The sequence below is a fragment of the Hippichthys cyanospilos genome, chromosome 6, assembly GCF_059441005.1.
Source record: "Hippichthys cyanospilos isolate Australia breed blue-spotted pipefish chromosome 6, RoL_Hcya_1.0, whole genome shotgun sequence".
Taxonomy (NCBI): Eukaryota; Metazoa; Chordata; class Actinopteri; order Syngnathiformes; family Syngnathidae; genus Hippichthys; species Hippichthys cyanospilos.
Genome location: NC_142374.1, coordinates 7,408,386 through 7,434,238, shown reverse-complemented (window position 1 = coordinate 7,434,238; position 25,853 = coordinate 7,408,386). Strand labels below are relative to the sequence as shown.

Sequence of the window (25,853 nt, the reverse complement as noted above, 5' to 3'; positions counted from 1 at the left end):
CACTTGCACGTGCCCGACTGTCACTAAATGTGTCAGCACACATATTAATAACTTGATGCATAACTAGAAACAACATAACTATCTGTACAAAATAACACATTAAAGAGGCATGACAACAATCACAAGTGTTACGTGTAAATTCCACAAAGCATGATGGGAAAGGTTGTAGGAAAGGGCTTACAGTGAGTTGTGCTTTAAGAGAAATATTATTTATGTGTTTTAAGCACTGAGTAATTTGCATGTGGTAACATAATGTTCTTGCTTGATAAGTTTAGTTGATATAATTTGGGCAAGCAGTGGCACATGTGGCTGAAGGAATGGAGTTTGTGAAGCGGTCAATTGTCTGAGGAGGTTTGCATCAAAGCCCAGTAAGTAGCGCCAACGTCCATGCAAGGCGCAAACACATTTTTGGAATCAGCCTGTTTTTATCACTATGCTCTGTTACAAATGTGCTTAATTAGACCATTCTTTAATGCACCTGTTGCTGAGTGGCAGTTATTAAGTCATTCCGCTCACCAGACGCGCTTTCAAATAAGAGCACTAATAAGTATTGTTGTGTTTATTACCTAAATGTTGCTAGCATAACAGCTTTTGATAAATCTGCCTTGGAGTTTCGTGTCTGATCCCATGTCATGTATTGCACATTTTGGTTTTGGTTGGTCTTTTGGCTTATTTTAGAAAACAATACGACATGCGCTTAGAAACTCACATATGTAACCACATACAGAATACGGCACTCCTCTTGGTCTCGCTTTATTTGTCAAATACATTTTCCAATATAGGTGACTTATACTCTGGACGACTGACAAATATCCTAGTTAATTTTTTGTTTTGTTTTATTCATTTTCCTGTTTTTATTCAATTTCCTGTCACAAAGCTTACTCAAGTAAGTGTTCTTGATGTGACATTAGTTTACACTTAAGTATCATGCTGCTGTGAAGGAAATTAAACATGGGTCAAATTGTCATTCTTACCTTGGCCTGGCCTCCAAGTCACGCTGAAAAGAGAGAGAAACAAAAGTAAGAATAAAATACTAAAAGTCATTGTGGAGGTGATGTGGGTAATAAAGTACAAGTAAACAACATAATTCAAATTAACTGGGGCCACAGCTGGTGTTGCTCTGAATCTGACCCATTAATTCTCATCTCATTTTGTGATTATAGGGAATGCTTTTCTTTTTTTTCCCCTTTTTCTCTCTCTGGGTCTTTTTGATGGAGGAATGTTAGTCTTTGTGATACAAAACTACGTATAATATGTTCCACGATACTATTTATTTGTCAAAGCAAACGGGCGCAGAAAAATAAGCAAAGTTCTCCTGTGTGGGGTAAACTAATAGGGCGAAACTCAAATGCAACATAAGAGCCACACTCTTATGTAATTTTTTATTTTGTAATATTTTATTTGATTACTGTGGTGACTGACATGAATAGAATCTGTTTTATTGAGAATGAACATAAGAAGTGGGAAATGTCTATGTGGGTCATGACATCCATACGTTGCGGTCTTGATTAAGTAAATACTATCAACATATCCCTATCTGCTAACACGTGTAAACTGAGATATTCCAGAATTTCTCCCAATTTTGACAGCCTGCCCTAAACCCAAATATTGTATGTAGGTAAACACAGTCAATCCATTTAAGTTTGTTAAAAAAAGAAATATTTGAAAACAATGGAAATGTAGTTAAATTAGGCTATCTCTGGATTTTTTTTGATTGATCCACAGCTTCATATCTCACTCAAAAAGATGCGACCCTGCGATGAGCAGCAGCAAAAACATACATCCACAGTCAGAATCAAAACAGAAGCAAATTGTTAGTTAATTGACAATCTCTTAATCTGTGTTTATTTTATTGGGATCATTCATTTGAAGTCTGCTCGTTATGAAGCCCTTACATGGAGGGTATGGTTTATTTAACCAGAAGTGCAATGGATAGGCGTGAGTGCAACACTATTGCACAGTCGGTGTCAGTATGCACCTTAAGATTGTTTGCAATCTGCCATTAATTGAAAAAGAGAAAGGAGAAACACAATGCTCCGATTACTGTTAAATCATCTGTGTGGCAACATTTTGGTTTTCCAATTGAGGAAAAGGGTGGTAACACATTGACTGCTAGCCAGCTCTTCAAAAGCACCTTCAATCAAGCAAGCAACAATAAGAATCACTTTTGCATCTTTACTAGACCCATCACGGACAAGAATGATCAAAATAACACGGGGTTTTGCTAAGTACATTGAGCTCGATATGAAGCCATTTTTGATGTTGGAAGGCAGTGGATTTCGGCGTCTAATTCACGCCCTCGAGCGGCTGTATCACTTTAGTCGCAGAGTTAGTTTGCTTTGGGCTGATAACCTTAATGGCAATATATCGCGTTAGTTATTTAAAACCATCCAAATTCGGCAAAATTGGTATCTCCAGTTAGTTATTTAAAACCATAGTTATTTAACCCCCCCCCACATCCCATGCCTTAATGGGCAATTGCAGCCTGCAGGGGGAGCCTCCTCTTGGTAACTCATTCTCTTTGGCTGCCGCAGCCAATCACGTCCACTTCCTGGCTTGTCTATCAGTAAAGCTGTTGTTCATGCGGTTAACTAACACAGCTAAAATGGCTAACATGTTTATGCTACTTTCACTGAGTGTTTTTTCCGCCATCAGTTGCCAGTGCACGTGTCTTTTCCACAGAAGGTGGTATGGGTACTCCCCAAGGAGCACCGTTGGACACTTACAATGTGGACATGCTTGTATTTCTTAAAAAAAAAAAAAAAAAAAAAAAAATCAAAGAAATTAAAAAAATATATATGACCATTAAATATTAGACAAATGGTAGTTTGCTGCACCATGAATGGCTTGTTGTTGTGCCCCAAAGTAAAATCACTATTGTAGTTCATATTTGTTTAATGTTTGGCACTTTAAACTTTATTTTTTATTTTATTCATGTTCAACAATGAAGAGCTCAGCTGCAACTTTTCTTGAAACAGCATGTGAAAAGGAAGCATTTTCTTCAACTATTCTGAGTGATCTCAGCTGCCTCATTTGTTATTGTAGCACCATTTGGAAAAACTTTAGATTGTTAATTGCAGCCTGAAGAAAATTTATATTTGTAGTTATTTTTTTATTTGGAAAATTTTGCAAAAATCTCATCATCGCTTATTCTTGTAGACTCAATCTGGTGAGATATTTTATCCCATCGAATTTGTATCTTGTCCCATGCCAACTAATGTTTCTCCAGTAACGCACTGAAAATGGAAGTTATGTGACTAAATCAGCTTTAATTTTGCGTAGAGAAAAGCCAACTTTGCACTTGCCTGATGTTTATAGTATTTTATGATATTTTAGGTTGACTTATTGCTTAATTTATGAATATGTATGTTTTCTTCACTATTTAATACCTTTTTTGGTGACTCATTGCTTAGTTTAGGTACGTACTAGATAATGGATGCCTTAATATGGCTCTACAGTAATGCTATACTTTTCATGATACTTTGGCAGTTTATATATTTTCTTTGCTTCATAAGCCAGCACACATGTTTCTATGTATTTTTACAGGTTTATAAAATATTTTATAAACTTGCTTTTCGGCTTAATTTGATTGTGACTTAAAATATTTTGAGTAAAATTGATTTACTGAGTAAAGCCAGAACAGTTTGGCAGATTTTCTACAAGTTACTACATTGGCTCCAATATCTCATCCTGCACTGATTGTACTGTAGTGCTGGACCTCAACTACAGCCTGAATGAATAGTGGCACAGCCTCTTGCAGACATTGTTGGGTAGTTGGAAGCACAAAACTAAAGAAAATTGATCAGTGTCAGCCAGTGAACAGCGGCTTGCCGTCTGCCTCATCAAGCTAAAAGTTTAATTTATGCCTTGTCAAATTGTTTGTTTTTAATATTTGAGCAGGCTCAGCAGGGTAGGAGGTCTGGGTGGGACTGCAAGGTCCACTCGAGATATGCAAAGATCCTCGAAAAGCATGCAATCTACTGGCAGTACAATACATTCGCAAAGACACTGCTATTCCTCTATTTGCTTAACATATGCAGTCCTTTTTATGTAAAAGAGTAAGAATGATAATTGGAGCAGAACTGAGGATCTTATTTACTCAGCGTGATTCCACAGATGCTATGAGCTCTCACAGCCATTAATTGAGCTCAACTTGTTTTCTTGAGCAGATAAGAAGCTAAAAAGTAAAGCACTATATGTATTTCGCAAAATCGCCGCAAAATCAATGACCAATAAAAGCGCTGACTTTTGGTACTTAGACCCTACCTTAAACACCTTTGAGACTGGGTGAAGATACCGTCTACTTGAAGTGCAACAAATGCATCACAGTGATAGTCGCAGCGTTCAAAACATGGGAAAAAGGTAGCGACTCAGAGTCTAAAATTTACAGTATATTCCTATAATCCTATTATCACGTCTTGCCACTTATGAAGACTTTTGAAAATTTGACTGGAGACATCTAATAGCAATCAAGGCCTTGTTTTTAGAGTCACAGATTCCATGTTATGAGGTTTTTTTTAAGGATCCATCGGAACCTTGTATTATCTTGCCTTAAACAGAGAAAATAATCAATAGCAATGAATTAATTACCCTACCCCATCATTTCTCAGCTAGAAAAACAATCTGCAGTAGAGATACAATTACTGCTAATGTCAAACTCACCCGATGCGGCATTGAGTACACTAAAGATCCCCCAGCTGATGGTAATCTTTGACAAATAAAGCAAGGTGATGTTTTAATGTGCAGCCACGAGAGCAGTAGATGCTTCCTCTTTAGTTTTTAAATAAGATGTGAGGAAACGCACTAACTATTAGAGAGTTTAAATCTCTGGAACATTTCCAATCAATCTTGGTGCAGAAGCACTGATCTCAAAACTGTAAAAACAATATTCGAGGGAGGAATCCGTAGCCCAGACAAAATACTGACCAGCATCGAAACAGACTAGATACAGTATGGGTAACAGTATGCAGAATCATTCTGAATTGTAGGGTGGAGTGTTTATTTTGACCAGTCAATAGCATATAATTGCTTATTGACAACAGTGTCTTTATAGCCTCAATCTCTGGTTGAACAATAAATGCATTAATTACAATGAAGTCATTGGCAGTTTGCTTCATGCTAAGATGAATCAATGCAATGTCAATCTGCCCCCAGGGGTAAAATTATGCTTTTTTTTCTTTTTGCAGACAGGGTTACTACCCACTTTTTAGGTAGCTGACCTTGGAATCAAATTAATATAGTTCAATTATCAGGGGTATCATGGAAAAGTCAAAGGAACAAAAATTATAAATATCACTTTAAAATCTTCCTCGCAGAAATCTCTTTAGATCTAGAGGAACATATTTGAGCAAGTATCACATTTGAACTGCATTAGTTCTGTCTATAAAGGTGGATTAACTAGAAATGAGCGGATTGCCTATGTCCAACATTAGAACACATCACTTCCTATAAAGACCAAAACGATAATTATTATTTTTGATTACTATGAAAAATGTACAATCGTGTTAGAGAAAACATCTGCATTTTTATTGCACTACTTTTCAAAAAACCATCGAAACACTGTGGACCTCACCTCAGAAATAAGACAAAATTAACAAGGGCTAACAAGAAATGTGCAATATGCTCAGGCATGTTTTTGTACAGAACTCGAGTGACAGTAAACACACTTAAAAGAATACAATCACAGTTCAATGTTTATACAGTGGAATTACTACCCACATAGCTTATTTTAACTACTCTATATTCCTCCATCTGTGACAGTCAAATAAAGTTTTTAGTGGCAAGCGTTAGTGTTGATTTGATTTTTTTTTTTTTTGGGGGGGGGGCATTTTAAAGAAGTAATGTCTTGCATACCTGTGCACCAACAAAAAAGGGATATATCTGAATTGTTCAAATGTGTAACTATGAGACATACATGGCACCTGCATGAATGTTTGATATTCTAGGGAGATCATTTTCAGATATTTAGCAGTAGTTCTTGAATGAAGGAAGAAGACAAAAACAACCCAAACCAAAAAAATAAAATCTAAAATAAAAAATCATTCTCTAGGCTGGCTGACCACTAATTGAAGAGTGAACTCGGTGGGTTACACAATGAGTATCTATGCCAGATTGTGATGTTTTTCGGAAGAGGGGACAGCAATAATTGGCCTTGCAGTGGAAGAAGTACAGGAAGGGTAATGAGATGGAGAAAGAGTTACCGTTAATCTGTGACCTGGTCTTGATGCTTCTATGAGGCCCCCTACTGCCAGTGCTTGGCTAATTTTTCCCTGGTCCAGCAAGCAGAGCTGGTGTGTAATGCTGGCCATTTCTTCCTGGAGACGCTCAGTTTGGACATTGATCTCCGCAATCTTCTCAGCAGCAGATGCCGTCAGGAATGCCTCTTTGAGATCCAAAAGGTGTAGGCTTCTTTTTTCCTCCAGAGTTACCATTTTGCGAAGTGCAGCAAATTGACTGCTCACATATGCCTCCATTTCCACAGCAGACATCTGAGTTATTGTTGAAAGGGCAGAGAAGTATAATCATTATTACATAACAAAAATAGGCAATTATAAACATACTGTATATTTAACTAGATATATTTGCACTCCTTAATCCAATTATAAAACATACTGTATATTTACTCTTGCACTCCTTAAGCCCCGATCCCGCTGTGCGACGAATGTTGGTCAAAATTGGCGGAGGCAACAGCTCTTTTCATCGAGTAAGAATTTGTTCTGATCAGAATTTTTTTCAAGATGTAAAATGTTTGCAAACGTTAGCCTATAATGCTTGTTGCAAGAAAATTTGGAACGTTTCCACTTCAGTGACAAACTTTTAACAAGTGTCCACAAAGGTATGGGCGATTTTGATCTCGTTGGGGTTCGTCTTCCTATGAGTTCACCACATGTGGGAGGGGCCAAAGCGCTGGGTTGCAAAAAGAACTCGGCGGTGGCTCAGGGCAGTGACCTTGGCAGACCGATCCCCAGCTATAGAAACTAGCTATAGGGGCATTATATCCACTCGCTGGTGGGTAAGGAGCCTGAGCTGGTGGGCGGTCCCAATTAACCACGAAAAGTGAGGCATTACTGTATTCAGGAAGATGCATTTATGAATGTGCAATGTGACCCAATGTTTATAAACAACATCTTCTTTTGAAAAATGTGGAAGAACAGGTCCATTATTTGTGGTGTTGCAACAAAAAATAAATAAAGTTTAGAGTCAATGAATTGGTATAGCCAGGAGTTACAGCACCATTATTCTGATTTGTGCAACAACAGCATTGTGCCAGTGAAGGCAAGTGCGTCTTTCACAAGAGATATTTTAGAGAATAATCCCAATAGTGTTGATAGAGAAGACAAACATTTGTCCTTAAGGGAGACAACCATGTATGGCTTCTGCTCAGTGAGATACTGCTGGCATTAAAAGAATTACAGTATGTTTTTTACATCCATGAAAAGGATTGACATTATACAGAAAATATTTTTGGCTAAAGTATCTCCTACCTTTTTGTTGCCTAAAACTTCAACTAGTACTAAAATATATTCCGAATAGTATTCCTAAATACAGAGGAACTTTAAAAATACAGTATGATACAAAAAAGGATTTAGATAGGCTTATACTTGCAACTGTAATGCTGGTGTGGCCAGCTTATAGATATTTAACTAAATGCTTGAATAATGCTAAAAAGCTCCAAAATATTTCAATGGAAGCCCAAGTTTTGGGGGGTCAATTAACTGGTACACACAAAGCATGTAAAGACATGCAATACCAAACAATTCATAAAAAATGGTTAAGGTGATGAAAAGGATGAATAATGAAATTTCCAGTCAAATGGTGGTTGTTAAAGCTACTTTTTTCAGGGTAGGTTAAACAACAACTAAATTGAATTCAAGTTCACCCCTGCAATTATTTTATGCTGATAGAAAAAAAAAATGTAATAGCACTCTGCTCACTAACATGCAGAAGACTTCATCAACTTCAGTAACGGGTCAGCAAATTTGATACGATGATATAATCACATCTTGCCATAAGTCAAACAAGTGTAATGAGCCAAGATAATCATTTCACAGGGGCACGTAAAGGGTCATAATTGTTTCATTTGGGTTTATCTTTTCAGCTTGCTAATTAATCTACATGCATACCAATTCACAAACACAATGTTCCCATTGGTATTGTATGCTACAACTGCTGAGTTGGAACATTCAACGCCACTGCTATAAATGGTCTGTTGATAGACATTGTGGTAATCAGAATCATGGAATAAACACTCCTTTCAAGCCTATTTAAATATCTCCAATATCTTGTTGAATGGTTCCCTTAATATCTTACAAATAGTGGGTTTAAATACAGGAAACTCACATGTAGTAAATGAAAATAACATGCATTGTTCAAGAAAACAAGGGCAAAATGACACAAATATAGATGTACTTCAACGAGTGAATATTACTTTCCAACACCGAAAGGTCTTTATGATGCTGTGGCTAATTGATAGTTTGAAGCAGATTCCCTGGAGGTAAACTTCATGCATCTCATCTGTAGCTGGAGACCGCAGAGGCTCTTTCTGCGACAACAGGCCATCTGTTTGGCTTTCAAAGCAATTTTATTGCTCACTCCAGTACTTTTTTAATACACCTCTGTTTCCCCACCAAGGATCTCTTTAGTCATGACTCATTACTTAGGAAAAAAAAAACATTAACCTGAGTTTTCCCCAACCAAATGTCATGATGTGAAACACCTGAAGCATGATTTCTGCTATTTAGCGCATCGTTCGCTTGGCCCTCCTTTTGAAAATATATATCAAACTATTTTTTCTATTTGATTTTGTATTCATATCCATTTTGTCATTCAGCCATTCTCAATGTGAGCAGAGATTTATTTGACATCACCTGGAAAACAGAGACACTGCTGCAATACTGCTGGAATGCATTCTGACAAGGACATGTGCAATGATACCACGTTTTTGAGACGCAGTACAAAAAATAAACAGCTTTATTTTTAACCAAAAACACAAATCACAAAACTTTTTTTGAAAGTGGCTTTGATAGTTTAACATTTAACAGCATGTTTAGTTGATGGTCGCGCCACACCTTTCACTTAAATGTAGGCATTTAAGTTAGGATAAGCAGCTCTGGAAAATGAATGGATGGATGGGTGACAACATGCAAAATGAGAATATTGTCAAAGCTTTCCCTTCCTTCCTGTTGATCCTTGTTCATCACTTCTTGTTCTTGCCCTGTGCGCTGATTCGCTAACTGACATCCAATCAGTGATAAAATGTCACAAAGGCCCGATACCAATTCAAAATGTTGAATCTGCTGAAAATGCTGTAATGTCTCAGCCATTGGCAACGAGGCGGCACATTACGGACTCTTCCCGACTTGCTTTTTGGACTGGAGTATCTTGACCTTAGTAGTGTGAGCATTCATTTTAGAATATCCAAAACCATTAATATTAATATGGAAGGGTGGCACATGGTAAGACTGGATTTCTCTGGGTACTATGGTTTGCTCCCACATTCCAAAAACCATGCAGTGTAGGTATCTTGAGCACTCTAAATTATCCCTAGGTATGTTGATTTTTGAATGAATGGTTGTTTTTGTCTGTGTGCCATAGGTTTGGCTGGCAACTAGTTCAGTGTGTACTTCTCAAAAGCCAACCGGGATAGGATCCAGCACACCCGCGGCTCTCATGAGGATAAGTGGCTAAAATAAATAAATAAATAAATAAATAAAAAATTAAAAATGGATGGATATATATGGAAAATGACAATTTATTTAACTACTCATATTGCAGTCTCAAGTATGGCGTCAGCCTTGACAAACCCTCTGTCTCTCTCCCTTCTTGCTTTCTGTGAATGTGAGTGGAATGAAAGCAGTGAACATAAATCCACTGAAGACTGCTACGTCCATTAGCCAAGCCACAACAGGAATTCTAACATAAATCTGATCACCCTTATTATCTTATCTGTCATGATCTGACACATTCTTTCATTACCACAACCAATCTCTAGGACCTCCTTGACGTCCATCGATCTCTCTGCCCTCTCAGTGGTTCCCTATGGCCTCAATGGCAGATGGGGCCTTGAAGTTAGAGCCCTGTTCTTTGTTTAGTGGGAACAGCTATGTGCTCTACTAACTTTTATTTAGGGAAAGCCTTTCACGAAGATGTGTCAAGCTAGCAGGGAAGATGCATTCAAGCTTGCTAAACTTCATTAACATTGCAGGCAGGCTAAGGTCACAAAAGGAGGACTCGGGAGACTGCTCATAAGAGACGATAAGAGTAAGTGATGATGATGAGATATTAGAAAACATACAGACAGATGTAAAAATCATAATACTCGGCAAATTCATCCGACTGTAGTTGCAAGTCTGTTTGTTTTTGCCAAACATGGCCCCAATCCTTTTCTAACAAGAACATATAGCACTTCCTTGTTTGGTGCAAAGTGGCATGTTTGGATGCCATTCTGATCTTGGAAAATGCTAGCACTAATCTATTGACTTTAACTTTCACAGACTCACATTATCACATAGTGTAAGATAGGTTACTTTTCAGTGACAAACATTCCAGGAGCATGTAAACATATTTACAGCAGAAACCTTTGTCATTTGACATTTACACTTTTGCTTCATGTGTTGCTGTGTCATCAGGTGTCAAGTTTGCTGCCTCTACTCCTTAAACACCACACGCCCCTTGTCCTCTGCGTTAGTGTGCCACAGAGTCACTTGTATCCCGTTGATATTTAATACATTTTGGCCATAATCTGAACCTTCTATTTCATGTTCCTCTCAGAGTTCCTTCACCAGCATCCGCTCCTGTACTCCTGCTTTGTTCGCCTCACCTCACCCTTTGGCACTGCACCTGTTAACCTCATTGCACAATGTTGCATTGTTCATAAATGTCATACAGTTGAAGTTTAAAGGCAGACGTATTTTTGCAACACAAAATAGTCAAACGGGGTAGCTACTGCTCACCAACAAATCGGTTAACAAAATAATCCATAATTATTTTTTTGATTGATTAAATTCACCCAAATCCTCAAATTCAGATTGTCAACAGTAAATATTCTTCAATTTGTAATTGTATTGTCCTCCATGAGAGCAGACTGATTGGCTTGTGTTGTGTGAGAAGAATAACATTTGTGCTATATTTAGATCAAACATCATCCTTGATCATCATCAATCATGTAATTTAAATATCATAATAATTTATGCATATTTATCTATTTAAAAGTCACATTTTTTATTAAAGGACATTAAAATATCTTTTTAATTTGCAAAAATATTGACACAATATTCAGTTATTAAATATAAGTTCTATTCCAAAAGTGGATACATTCAAAGAGGGAGATAAAACTTTTTCTCACACCTTTTAACTGGTTTTGACAGAATCCCAAGTAGCAAGCCAAGCCACCTACTTTGGGAATTGTATTGAGCCTCTCAATTAAAATTCAGTGAGCAGAGGCAGGGCTACAGACGACGCAATGGGAGAAAGAGGTAGAAGGAAAAGTAGGAGGAGAAAAGATAAGACAAAGTAGACAAAAACTATGTAGGAAAAACTATGATGTGTATAGAAAAAGTAATTTTTTCCAGGTCTGTCCTAGTTGTTTCCAAGCCACTGAACCAGAAGTGTCTGCTGATCTTGAAGGTCTTATAAGGCAGACAAAACAGATTTACATTTGTGACGAGTGTTCTAACCTAAACAGACTATACTCATTTACTGAGATTCATCACATCTTTTTACATGCATGAGTAGAAAGGAGTTTTAAGTGGTGAAATTCCCAAGTATGTGCATAATCAAGCAAGGTTAAGTTTTTGAGTCAATGGTAACTTAAATCTGAACCAGGACAACCCTATCCTTCTCAAACCCTTAAAGCCATTAATTCGATACAACTCTAACTTGTGCAACTCCTGTCTCGCTTTTTTTACTAGCCCTTACACAGACCTTTCCTTACCAGAGGCCGTCACTCTGATGCTTGCCTGCCATGCATAATAATGCAAGTGCTGACATTTGAGAGTGCAGAGAGGACACGCGGACAAATCCACATAATATCTCTACAATTGCCCTGTGAGGAAGCAGTAAAGTGTGTTTCAGCTGGTGTACTGCACCTCTATACTGGAACAGAAGATGACTGATTAATGTAAAGGCAGTCCTCGGGGCTGCATTGATATTTCAGTTTCCTAATAAGACGCAATTTCAGCTTTGGTGCCAGCTGCCAGTTACTCAAATTAGCCTTCTACAATATGCTACCTCACTTAGGTCAAATCTCTGCAGGAACTTAACAATGCTCCCGTGTTCTCATTTCTTCCACTGGGTTCTACATAGGTGGCTGGAGAGCGTGAATTTACAGTTCCTCTCAATGATGGATGACAGCCTGAGATGGGGCACCTGTGCATGTCCTTGATGCTCACTTAAACATTGCGCATTCCACAACAAGGGCAGTTCAGTTTTACTTGGAAAAAATGTCAAAGCCTCATTCCAAACTATACTAAATTAATCTCTTATATGTCTCTGTATATGACTCTGAAAAAAGCCCCCCCCCCATCAAAATGTATTACAAACACAGAAGGTTGGTATAAAAAAAAAAGATCGGGTTTAGACATCTCCATTTAATGTAAGACAATTCAGAATAAACCTTGTCCTGAATGGGAATGTGTGACATCAAGTGAAGGCTGTAATCAGATAATAACTTAAGTTCCTTATACTGTACAAGTATATCTGCATGAACCGAATACTAGGAAGTTCTGGTCTGACTGGTGAAGCATAACGAATGATATGTATGAATTAACAGATTGGGGGTAAAACATTGCATCTGAACAACTTTGTGACAAAATCGATTCCCAATTACTCACTTCCAGCTGCTGCCGTCTTGGCCATTGCAGTGCAGCCACAAAACTATGAATTTTTAAGCATAATGTTGCTTAGCTATCATATTTGTACGGCAAAAGTACAGTGTTTCCTCAGTACCTTCACTTCACTTTTCGCACCCTCTGTACTTTGTTTTTTTTTTTTTTCTTCCTTAAGACTGTCAATTCACAGCAGCGCATGATGCACTGCAACACTCCCACGCTCAGTTCTAATTTAGTAGTCTGAAGCAATCTTAACAGCCCTAATACACAATCTCGTTCAAATTAAGACACTTTTGCTTAAAACTGAACCACTGGTCTTCTACATCTGGCACTATATTACAGCGTTTTGGCAAGAACTACACAACTTCAGGCCCAGGCTCTGTGTGCTTGAGCTGGACAGAGAACTACATAGGGCAGATAGAACAGAGTGACAACACAGACTGAGGCTGGTCATTTAAAAACAGCTGAACTGCAACGTGGGACTGGGCGGGGAGAGGAATAGCAGTAGGGCTCCATGCTGTGGTGAGAGGTTAGTTAGTGCGCACAAGCGCACTCTGCGCACAAGCACACTCTGCTATGTGTTGAAAAAAAAAACCTTTGTGCCCAAGAAGAGATTGTCCCATCTCGATACTACGTTTAAATCACTGGGTAGAGTAAAGTTAGGGAGGCTTTTACTAAACACATTTAATACACTTTATGTCTGTAAAATGTCCATGGGGTGGCGGAGGGGGCGGTAGCACTCGGCGAGAGCTTAGTGAACTGTGTCCTCTGCGCATACACACACTCTGCAATGTGTTCCATTCATCTTCTACCACTCTATTCTGGGGTCGGGTCATAGGGGCAGCAGCTTGAGCAGGGAAGCCCAGACTTCCCTCTCCTTGGCCACTTCGTTATGCTCCTTTGGAAGGATCCACAGGTGTTCCCAGGCCAGCCGAGAGACATAGTCCTTCCAGCATGTACTGGGAAGTCCATGGGGCCACTTCCTTGTGGGACATGTCCGGAACACCTCACCAGGAGGGTGTCCAGGAGGCATCCTAACCAGTTGTCCGAACCATCTCAACTGGCTCCTCTCAACGTGGAGGAGCAGCACCTGCTATGTGTTGAAAAATAAAACGTTTGTCCCCATAGAGACTGTTCAACCTCCATTATACTGTTTGAAGATCACTGGGCATGAAAAGAAAAGCAATTGAGGATTTTACTAAAACATTTCTTGCACTTCATTCAGTTGAGGGTGGGGCAGGGGGGTCTTCACGGATTTCTCTTTTTGGGTGGGGGTTTTCAGTCCCCATTAATCACGAAAAATGAGGGAACACTATATAGAAAAGTAGCTCAAACTAAGTTTTTTCCTGCGATTTGAGGACTAGTATACATTTGTTGGATTGGTTGCTTTTATGTAATCCAAATTATGAAGGAAGGTCATGAAGCAGGTGCAATCAGCAAAAACCTCCAAGATTAAAGAAACGACTTATAGTCGTTCTGGGCTTTTTGTATGCACTTTGATTTGCTTGGACTCACCTCTGAATTTGCCTTGTTTGAGATTCTTTCTTCCATCTGCCGTGTACATTCCAGCAGGTCACAACCATGTCTATTCTACAGCAAACACAGAAACAGTAAGACACAACAGTATTAAAAATTAGTTGGTATCACTGGCAATGTTATGCATACAGTATCAGTACTCTCGTTTGCCTGTGTCCCCGCGTCCCAGGTGCATAATTTTTGACAGGGGACGCATACTTACAAATCCACAAGCGTCCCTGGGATGCATCTTTGTTTTTTTACATCAAAATATTAATCATCATCCATCTATTATTATTATTATTCAACAAAATTTGACGGCTTTCAAACATTTTGGCAATGTTGTCCGCCGTGTTTTGATCTCATGGAAGAAGAATTAAATAAATGCCACTCACGACATAAGCCTACTGCGTAAAATTATGATCAAGAAGACAACTAGATCATTGTCATGACCATGCTTCCAGGAGTAACTTCAAAATAAAATTGCCCAATGCCATTCGTTTCATATATTACTTGATAGTCCACGTTTTGAAGCATTGTCTGACTTTCTTTCCAACCAACTGCATCGCCAGACACTAGGCATGAGACAAAATACAAATTCCATGAGACAACTCACAAGAGTCCACAAGAAAGAGATATAACGAGATTTTTGCAACATTTTCAAATTAAAGAAATAACTGCAGATTCAAACACAGTAGACCCCCGGGTTACAGCATCCCTGGCTTAGATTTTTATTGACCAGGCTGCAATTAACAATCTAGAGTTTTTCCAAATGCAGTTGCAATAAAAAATGATGCAGCTGAATAGTTGAACATGACAGCATTAAAATAAATAGTTTCAAGTGGCAAACATATATAATAAGCACTAATGTGAATAGTAACTACAATAGTGATTTTACTTCTGGGCACGACAACAATCCATCCGTGGTACAACAAACTAACATTTGTCTAAACTTTAACGTTTTTTTGTTTTGTTTTTTTAAAGAAATACAAACCTGTAAATGGACTTTCACTTTACTACCTTGGGTACTCAAAGCACTTAACACTAACTAGTCATTTAATTACTGATTACGCAGCATCAGGAGCAATTAGGGTTTCACTTTCTTGCTCAAAGTCACTTCGACATGTTCTCAATGGTCGGGGGATCGAACCCACAGCCTCTCGGTTGGGAGACAACCACTCTGCTACCGAGCCATGCCGCCCCCAAACATGTCCACATTGTAAGGCTACAAACTGTGCCCTTTGGGCAGTAACTGTACCACCTGCTGTGGAAAACCTACAGACACGCGCACTGGCGACTGATGTCACTTAAAACGCTCGGTGAAAGTAGTAAAAACATGTTAGCCATTTTAGTTAGATATTTACAACAGCAGTACCAAGTCATTGGCTGCAGCCACTGAAATCCACTGCCTTCTACCGTCAAAAATGGCTTCATATCGAGCACGATGTACATACCAAAATTCCGTGTTATTTTGATAGCTCTCGCACTTGATGGCAATAGTGACAATGCAAAAGTGTTTTCCTCAATTGGAAAAACACAATGTTGCCACGCAAATGATTTTAAAGTAATTGGAGCCTCGTGCATTTCTCTTTTTCAATTAAAGGTGGATTGCAAACAACGTTTAGGTGCATACTGCCACCTAATGTACGAGAGTGTAGCACTCACGCCTATCCATCAACCTCGATGCCCTCCATTATACTCCTCCATTATACTTCTGGCTCATTAAACTGTACACTCGGAAAAAAAGTGAAAAGGAAACGGATCTCGTGGCATGGCAGAACAAGAAATTCTTTGGCGTTTGATCTCACGAATCTCCCAACTCTCGCTGGAGTGGTTTGCAGCCAAGAGTGAAGCGGCTGGGATAAAGATCAGCACCTCCAAATCTGAGACCATGGTCCTCAGTTGGAAAAGGGTGGAGTGCCCTCTCCGGGTCAGGGAAGAGGTCCTGCCCCAAGTGGAGGAGTTCCAGTATCTTGGGGTCCTGTTCACAAGTGAGGGGAGGATGAAGCGTGAGATTGACAAGCAGATCAGTGCAGCGTCTGCTGTAATGCGGACTCTGTACCGTTCTGTCGTGGTGAAGAAAGAGCTGAGCTGAAGCGCAATGCTCTATATTTACCGTTCGATCTACGTTCCTGCCCTATGGTCACGAACTGTGGGTCGTGACCGAGAGAACGAGATCCCGGATACAAGTGGCTGAAATGAGTTTCCTTCGCAGGATGTCTGGGCTCTCCCTTAGAGATAGGGTTAGGAGCTCGTTCATCTGGGAGGGACTCAGTGTCGATCCGCTGCTCCTCCACGTTGAGAGGAGCCAGTTGAGGTGGTTCGGGCATCTGGTTAGGGTGCCTCACAGACGCCTCCCTGGTGAGGTGTTCCGGGCATGTCCCACTGGGAGGAGGCCCCAGGGACTACCCAGTACACGCTGGAGGGACTATGTCTCTGTGGGCCATCTCGTTGTTGCATGTGCCTTCTTTGTATTTCTCTCCCCTGTAATTCAGTGCTATTTTATTCACTCCACTGAAACAATGTTCACAGACAATTAATATTGTATTTTTTTCACGAGTAGCTGCATGAAACATAATGCTGCTCAGTCAGTGTGCTCCGCAAAGATGATACAGTAATTTTGAGAACGCAGCATCGAGCTTGTGTTAGTTGACAGATGTAGCGGCTGAATGAGGTGTCACACATTTATGAGTTTGACACGCCTGCTCTGAACTGTGCAGTGGTTCTCACCTTCACCTTCAAGAAGAAAAACATGATTCCCTATTATCAAGTTGTAGGCCATATACATATATATATTCTGTGATATTTGTTAATATCTGTTGTTGGTTTTTGCTCATGCCTTGGAAATGCAGTTTGAACGTTGGAATTGTCCTTTTCACTGCACAATTTTGGGGACCCCAAACATTTTTCTCGGGACCGATGGTTTTTTAGCATTGCAAGTCCCAGGGACCCCAAAATTTTCAGAGATAAAATGAGCACTGAGTATAGACAAGGACTGTGAAACTCAAACTATAGAATCAAACTGGTTTCAGTTCGTGCAGATGCTAGAATAGCTGCATCAGTACAATGAGGCCGTTTAGGTGAAGATTGAGGGGCAAAAAATGAAAAAATCCAAAACAAAAGGAATCCATATCACCACTCTGGCAATTTTCTCACAGGAAAACACAGAAAGAGGATAAAAAGATTGAGTGGTTTTAGAATATGTAATATTGCCCTGGGCTGGGAGTGACCCTCTTTGTCTCGCGCCAATCCATATGAGGCCCTGATGGAAGGGAAAGCATTGTCGCTAATGTGAGCTACTTTGTTTTTCAGAGGCTTAGCCGCAGGCCAGAGGACAACAGTTTCTACAGTAACACTACCAACAATACATGATGGTCATTGCTCACGTTATCATCTTAAAATGCATTACTGCAGTGCTCTTTTTACCTCTGAAAAGTTTAGGGTCCCAGGCATTCACAATACTAAAAAACTATAGTTGGCTTCCCAACTATAAAATATTGATTAAGCAAAGAAATGGTCACACATGCACATACTTTTTATAGTGAAGGCTATTACAGTGAATTCAACAACAGAAATGTTTTGAGTCCCAAAAATCGCACAGAAAAAAAGGAAAACATGTAAAAATTCAAACTGTATTTACAAGATTGACGAAAGTCACAGTAAAATTGATCAAAATAATAGAATGAACATGCAGCCTCCATCATAATTATCTTCATATCGCAACCATTGACATAACTGTCCGTTTTGGTGGAAATGTCTGCTTAGCTTCAACATAGCTTAGTACTTTTTGCTCATTGTTACCTGATCGTGTACTACTTTACTTGTCACTGATACAAACAAAATAGCTGAGTTGATGTTGTTTCGGGCCTAAAGATACCACTTTCAGGAGGCTTTATTTTTCTATAATAAGATCCATCTTACAAAATCTCACAACAACAAGATCTTGGATAAAAACAAGAAAACGTGACCTGCGAGATCAAAACAACATGGCGAACTAAGTTGTAAATAATGTTAGTAAGTGGTCAAGTTTTGCTGAATGACGAAGTAAATGGACAATGATTAATACTTGGATTTTCAAAAACCAGGGCTGGGAATCGTTGACTGTCTCATGATTTGATTCAGATTTTGGGGTCTCCGATATAAGATGATTCGATTCAATCAAAAGTGATTTCTGTTTCATTCTATAGATGTGCAAAGAATCATCACACAACTTCAGTCTGCTTTGCACATTAGTATAAAAAAGGGAAAGCTTCTTTTTTCTTTACATTTGCTAAAGTTTTGATTTGTAAGGAATATGCCTTTTTGCCAAAAAAGTAACATGTGGACAACCGCTACTCAACGACGCTAGATTATATATCTGTTACATTCTATAATTTTTTTTAAAAGGTACAAGATACATTGTCATTTACAAGAAAGTATCATAACCAAAATAGTATGTAAGCAACTGTTAGTCAAATGAAAAATATTAATATTTCTCAGTACATTTATGACAAGATGAAAATGGTACCGGCAGCAGGCTGAAATTGCTTTGTGTGAAACAATGTTTAGAAACACCCCTACAAAAAAAATAAATAAATACAATTGTAATTGTAAATTGCATTTGTAGTTGTTTAAAAGTGTTTTGTAATATGTTGAGTTGTAAAGTTAGGTTAAAAAATGAAAAGTACAGTTTGACAGCATTGTTATGAATTAATTTGTTATTGTGTTATTTAAATTAATTCTCATGTTGTCTTTAATGTGGCATCGGCATCCAGTAGCAGGGATACACAACATGCTCTACAAGTGTATGACAAAACTCACAATCTTTGTATCCACCTATTGTCATTTATATAAAAGAATACATGTTAGCTACTTGCACATATTTCATATCAGATTTGCATTAAACAAATACAGTAAGTACAAGAATGCATCTGCCACTAAATTACCGGTAAATTTAAAAAACATATTATTTCACTATGTATCCAGTTTTGTTAAGTTTTTTGTTTACCATTAGGGTTTTCTATGGCCTGCTATAACAGTATGCATGAGAAACAGTCATGTTTCATGTGCACAACTCACCTTCTGCCAGATGTAGGCCTCATATAGAGTAATAATCTCATGTCCCTGATGCTCACCCTGCATGGCACACACGACACATATGATTTTTTCATCTTGTTTACAGTAGAGGGAGCCTTCCTGATCATGTTCCATGCAACGTAGCCTAACCACTGACACAGTGTCCCTCTTTCCTGCCTCTGCAGCAGCCATGCCATTTTGCCCATCATTGGAACCCTCAGCTCCCAACTCAACTCCCTGCTGCAGAATGGGTCTCTTGGATTCATGGTCAATCATATCTTCACCAGTCTTTTGCTTGTAGGGTGTTAGCGGGTGATGTGTACTAGAACCATGTCTGTCAGCATGCAAAGAGCAGAAGGCAAAGCTGCAGATGTGGCAGATTTGCGTTGCCACTTGAGCCTCGTCAGGCTCACAGGCATCACATGTTCCATCCATCTGTGGTAATTCCTCTAGCATCATGGCTCCTTCCAAATGCTCTTCCTTGCAGTCCATGAATGTTGATAATATACCTGGGTGGCAAATGACAACATCTATTTGTACAGTGTGTAAACTCAGTGGGCAACATAGATGACAGGATAACAGTGACCTACGTTGAATGTCCCTATTTGGACTTACCGCATTTCTCAGAGTACAAGTTTTTTTTTTTTTCCCCCTCATTTTCAATCCCCATATTGGGGGGGGTCGATCTATACCTGCATAACTCAAAAGAGCTGAGAACAAAAACTTTGGGAAGCTGTTGCCTTTTGTAATAAATTGGAATTTCAAGTGTAAACTCTTGCTTATGTTTCGTCAGCTAATTTTGTGTCGAATTAAACATCAAGATATCATGTTTGCTGATATAAGTCTGGTTTTGCAAAAAGGCATCGTGTACCGTATTTCTCAGAATACAAGTGGAGTTTTATTTCCTCATTTTCAACCCTCATATTAGGGGGTCCACTTATAACCGTATAACTCAAAACCAGACCAATTTTCTCCAATTATCTGTTTTTGAATAACATTAATTTGAATGCTAAAAGGTAATATCATGTCATCTACAAGGCTTTAAAATTATATTATTATATTACTATATATTATTATATAGTTATATGGTTATATTATTATATTATTATATATACCTCTAATTCGATATAGTATGCATCCATTTGAGCGCGTTTGCACTTTCAAATGCGCTCTCATCATGCACCACCTTATTGCCTCTTTGTTGGGGAGAGAAACAGTGAAGGGCAACCTTCCACTTGATCTCACAACAGGTGTCACTTGGGTAAAGAACATCCCAAGTAAGATGATCAGCAAATCATCTCAGAAGACCTCCATTTCAAAAAAATTGAATGGGTCCGAAGATGACTACCAGTGAAAGAGTAACGAGGATGTTTGCGCAAATTACAAGATGGAAGGAGAGGATGGTCGGGATTTAAATGGGACGAACTATTTGTCAGATAGAGATGATGACTTTGAGGGCTTTTCGATGAATTCACATTCAACTATATCAAAAACATAAAGCATTGACACTTAAAATCTTTTTATTGTTGCAACATTAGTTTCAGCATTTGCGTCTGCGCGCATGTGCACACTGCCTCTTACTTGTCTCGTTCCCCCACCCCCCAAATAACCACAACAGTAAGTTATCCGATATATGATGAAGAAATTAGTTTGTCATTTTAAAAACACACGTGTTTAAATTGAACAGCCTCTCAAGTCAGAGGTAGACTTATGCTTTCTTTTTTTTGTAATATTCACCCAAACTGAAGTAAAAAAGGGGGGTAGACTTATACGTGAGGTCGACTTGTACATGGAGAAATATGGTATTCACACTGGTATAGTGTAATATACCCAAAACACAGTCAACTGCGTGGAGGGATCCCACAGAAACAGAAGAAACCAGCTTTACCAAAGCACATGCTATTGTTACAAAGGCAAAAAACATGAAGGTGACTCTTCAGTCACTGAACTGCAGTATTTATTGTAAACGCACTCGCTTTGTTTACTTACAATAAGTGCTGGCAGTGTACTGTAGGCTGATGCCTGAACCCACACTAGTGGATGCAACACTTTGGAAGTACATAAGAAGCAAAAAATGATCTGTCTTGACATATTGCGATGCTGTATATAAGGTATTTACGGTATCTCTCAATGTTTACCAATGTGGTTATGATTTGCAGAGGTTTAACAGCTGCACTGTAGTGCCATTGAACTGATTCTACTAATACTGTTTTCTGATCATTTCACTTACCTATGTATGGTACCTGCAGGTAAAATATATTGAACATACTCGCTTTGTTTGTCTTGTTTTATGTATAAAACAAATGTCAAAATACGAAATTAACGTGTTCAAAAAAGAGACGTTAGTGTTCATGCACTGACTACCAAGTTGTTTACTCATCAAGGTTGGTGTCCAATTTAATTGGAACTGACTGATGGATAGTTTAATGCAGTAGTTCCCAAATAGTGGGGCGGGCCCCCTTGGTGGGCACAGATGACCCCAAGGCACCGCCTTAAAAGTTCACATTTATGTTTAAAGTTTATTTATATTGCTTTTTTTCATATTAAAAAATGATATAATTTTAGGTATACTTTTAAACTTTTTCGTAAAAAAAATGGTATACAACTTTTAAATACTATTTACAGTCATGGAGGCAAATGTGTGTGTGGGAGGTTGTTATTTTTTTCTCGGGGGGCTTTGCAAAAAAGAATTGAGAAGCAGTAGTTTAATGTAAGTTGCAGGTGCTACTTGTGTGTATTCTTGCTCATAAGTCAGCAGGATACGGAAGGGGCACAGGCTGCAGGAATTTCGTAGTTTGAGAAATGAACAGCAAAAAAATTGTAGTCTATGTGATATTCGAATGTACTGACTACTCATTACAGCCTATTGGTCATCATTCAGAGGTCATTTGCAACAAAAAAAGGGGTAATTTAACTATATTTATTCCTAGCACACTGCAGCAAAGTTTGATCTGATTTTTGCACGAGTTGCATGAGTTTTGCACAAGTTCAGTTTTGGGTTAATGTGTCAATCTTCTGAACTGTGTTTTCTAAGAAGCACACATCTCACTAATATGAAAATGCACCAATGGGCTCCATGGGTCATCACGACCTTCTATGCTGGTGTGCGGAACATACTCGAAAAAATACATTTCTTCATAAATATTTGTAGATAAAATTATTCTCAAGCAGCACGGTGAAAGACTTGTTAACATGCACGTGTTCTCCACATATCGATCGTTTGTTCTGGGTACTCAGGTTTCTTCCCACATTCCCAAAAACATGCATGGTATGTGTTCAGTACTTGACACTCCAAATTGGTGTGAGTTTAAATGGTTGTTGCCTGTTGTGTCCCGCGATTGGCTGGCAATGAGCTCAGGGTGTGCCCCTCATATATGGCATTATATTTGTGCCACAATTACGCACGCGCGGAAAAAAAAATTGAGCGGAGAAAATCAAACTGAGCGAGCGAAAACAGATTTTGAGAGCAAGAAAAAAACTATTGAGCGCGTAATGATAAGAGTTTGAGCGCGCGCCGATGGAGTTTGAACACAGAAAAAGAAATTGCTCGCTCAAAATTCCTTTTTGCTCGCTCGCAATAGCATTCTCGCGCTCAACATCTCGCTCTCGCTCGCGATACTCCTCCCTCCCTCGCTCAACATCGCATTTGCTCAACATCGAGCTCTCGATCACTCGAGTCGTCCTCTGCGCTCGCTCAGTTCTGCTCACGCGTTACGTTTGTGCCACAAAACCAGCCAATCAGAGCTTGTAAAAGCACATTGATTGACAGCTTGGTATCCAATGAGATTGCTTGTTGTGTTCACCTGGAACGAGCAAACGAGAGTGCGTCACATCGACGTAGGCGGGAGGGGTGGGCTTATATTATTAAAGTACAAAAACTAACAAGGTATTCCTGTCAAATGATACAATACAGTAATAATAATAATATTAAAAGTAATTCTCCAGCCCAAGTCCGTGTTGACGCACTCTCGTTTGCCCTTTTCGGGTGAACACAGGGCAAACGAGAGTGCGTCAAAAGATAGCGTACAAGCAATCTCATTGGATACTAAGCTGTGTCAATCAAAGTGCTTTTACAAGCTCTGATTGGCTGGTTTTGTGGCACAAACGTAACGTGTGAGCAGAACTGAGCGAGCGCAGAGGACGACTCGAGCGAGCGAGAGCTCAATGTTGAGCAAACGCGATGTTGAGCGAGGGAGAGAGGAGTATCGCGAGCGAGAGCGAGATGTTGAGCGAGAGAGGGCTATGCCGAGCGAGCAAAGAGGAATTTTGAGCGAGCAATTTCTTTTTCTGTGTTCAAACTCAATCGGCGCGCGCTCAAACTCTTATCATTACGCGCTCAATAGTTTTTTTCTTGCTTTCAAAATCTGTTTTCGCTCGCTCAGTTTGATTTTCTCCGCTCAATTTTTTTTCCCGCGCGTGCGTAATTGTGGCACAAATATAACGCCATACTCATACTGCCTGCAGACAGTTGAGATAGGCTCCAGCATACCTGCAACCCTAATGAGGATAAGCAGCTTTGAAGAGGGATGGAAAATTATTATCCCTTGTCTGTATGATATATCCGCTTTTTTGCAGTGCTTCCAGTGGCATATTTTACACTAGAGGTTTTCCATTTAAATAGTTTTGACAAAAAGGTTTGATCCAATCATATTTCAGCTAGCTAATGTTGTCAGGCTCCCTAATATCTGCCAGAGCCTTCAAAAAAAAGAAAAAAACAGAAGGGCCTGCCTGCTTAAAGTTAATGGACACGACATAGACATGGTTCAGCTTATAGTGCTCGGACCAAAATGGTAAATGGACTTGTACTTACATAGCGCTTCTCTACCTTAGGTACTCAAAGCGCTGTACACTGACAACTCATTTAACTACTGATGATACAGCATCAGGAGCAACTGGGGATTCAGTAGCTTGCTCAAGGACTCTTTGAGCTGACTGAACCATGCCGCCCCAATCATCTCGCAAGACCTAAAGACTTCACAGCCCAATTTGCGACCCCAGGGCAAGCTAGCTAAGCCTACGTGGAAATCAACACTTATATGTCCTATTATTGGGATTTTTTTTCCGCAAAATGCCATGAATTTGAACAGAGAGAAACTGAGAGTTTTTTTTTTCCCCAAGGAAAACTTGATATGTGAAGATAGGTCGGCCAGCAACCGTGCGAGCCCATCGGTCTCAGCAGGGAAAACGCTTTGACAGTTATTTTCATAAAAGCAACTATGAGCAGTAGGCATGGCTAACAGCCTGTTTAATGCTTCTTTGAATTTAAGTGTCTTAAAACATAAGCAATAAGCGCGGCCAGAGAAGTGTGGCTTTCAGCATTAGCCTCCATGTTCATGGATAAAAACTTTCTGATGGACCTTAAACATACAGATAAATATATGACCTCACTGAAGGCTCGGCGTTGTAACATACAGCTCACCACTGTGAATGTGTATGTTTTGTGTATGGGTCTACTGAAATTTTAAAAGTAAAAGTATCCTCTTGTATTGTTCATTCATACTATGTTTTGGTTTTTTTTCATCCATCCATTTTCTAGATACATTTATCGTCACAAGACTCGCATGCTAGCTGGTGCCTATCTCAGCTGGCTTCAATAGAAGCATTCCACAACTTGATTAGAGCATCTTCCGTCACTGATGACGCACTGTCTTCACACAGCTATGAGGGCAATACTGTAGGGCAATACTAATTATTTATTTCCATAAATCGAAATATTATTTTCTATGGCTATATTCACATTTACAGTGCAATATATTTTAAAGAAACTATAAGGTCGACTATAGTGTGTTTCACCTGTTGTGTGTGTGCGTGCGTGCGTGTAGGCACCTGTAGGGCTTCGCAAGCGAGAACCGCCACCGGTCTTCACGCATAAGAAAACATCTTGCAAGGGAGAGAAAACATACTATTTTACCAACGTTCATACTATTCGTAGATTTCTATATACTTCTGAGTGCTTCCTAACAAGAACTCACACAACTGTCCCTCAGGAGGTTAATTTACTCACCGATCGGTGTTCACGTGTCCCAACTTCCTCTTTTCAGACGAATGATAGTTTAAATTAAGTCTACTAAGGTATCGGCTTTACATAAACTCTCGTAAGAGTACGCATCGCGCTCAAAAGTGGATTACTGACCTCTCTAATGAAGTTTTTATTTACATTGGAAGATCGTCCGTCAGGAGTCTGGAGGAGCAAAGTTTACTTCCTTGTTTTCCTACTTCCGGTAATACGTCACACATATGCGCAATGTTGTAATTTTTATATTAAATTCAACAATACGTTGTAATTTTGTGAGTTAAATCAATCGCGATGGGCATGTGCAACATAATAGTGATGAAGAATAAACCAAATCTCTGTAATGAAAGTTTTATTACTAATGTGCTTATATACAGTATTATTCAATGGTTTCATTATGAATCCATACACTATTCAATTAACGACACTGATAATTTATGGCT

General features: G+C 39.1%; 1 protein-coding gene across 4 annotated transcripts in view; it reads right to left on the bottom strand.

The window, feature by feature from the left end:
- The window catches only part of trim44 (TRIM family member 44), a 51,037-nt gene extending 25,426 nt beyond the window's left edge, over positions 1-25,611 (bottom strand). Inside the window, exons 1-6 of one of the 4 annotated variants that reach the window (XM_088416208.1) lie at positions 25,402-25,604; positions 25,191-25,277; positions 19,401-19,906; positions 14,343-14,417; positions 6,201-6,488; positions 975-997 (exon numbers count right to left, since the gene is read on the bottom strand). In XM_088416208.1, the coding sequence (XP_088272334.1) occupies positions 975-997; positions 6,201-6,488; positions 14,343-14,417; positions 19,401-19,889 (875 nt within the window). In that variant the 5' untranslated portion in view covers positions 19,890-19,906; positions 25,191-25,277; positions 25,402-25,604. Of the gene's footprint in view, positions 1-974; positions 998-6,200; positions 6,489-14,342; positions 14,418-19,400; positions 19,907-25,190; positions 25,278-25,401 lie in introns of all 4 variants that reach the window. The other 3 variants (XM_088416209.1, XM_088416207.1, XM_088416206.1) reach the window with 3 other exon arrangements.
- Positions 25,612-25,853: the final 242 nt, after the last annotated feature.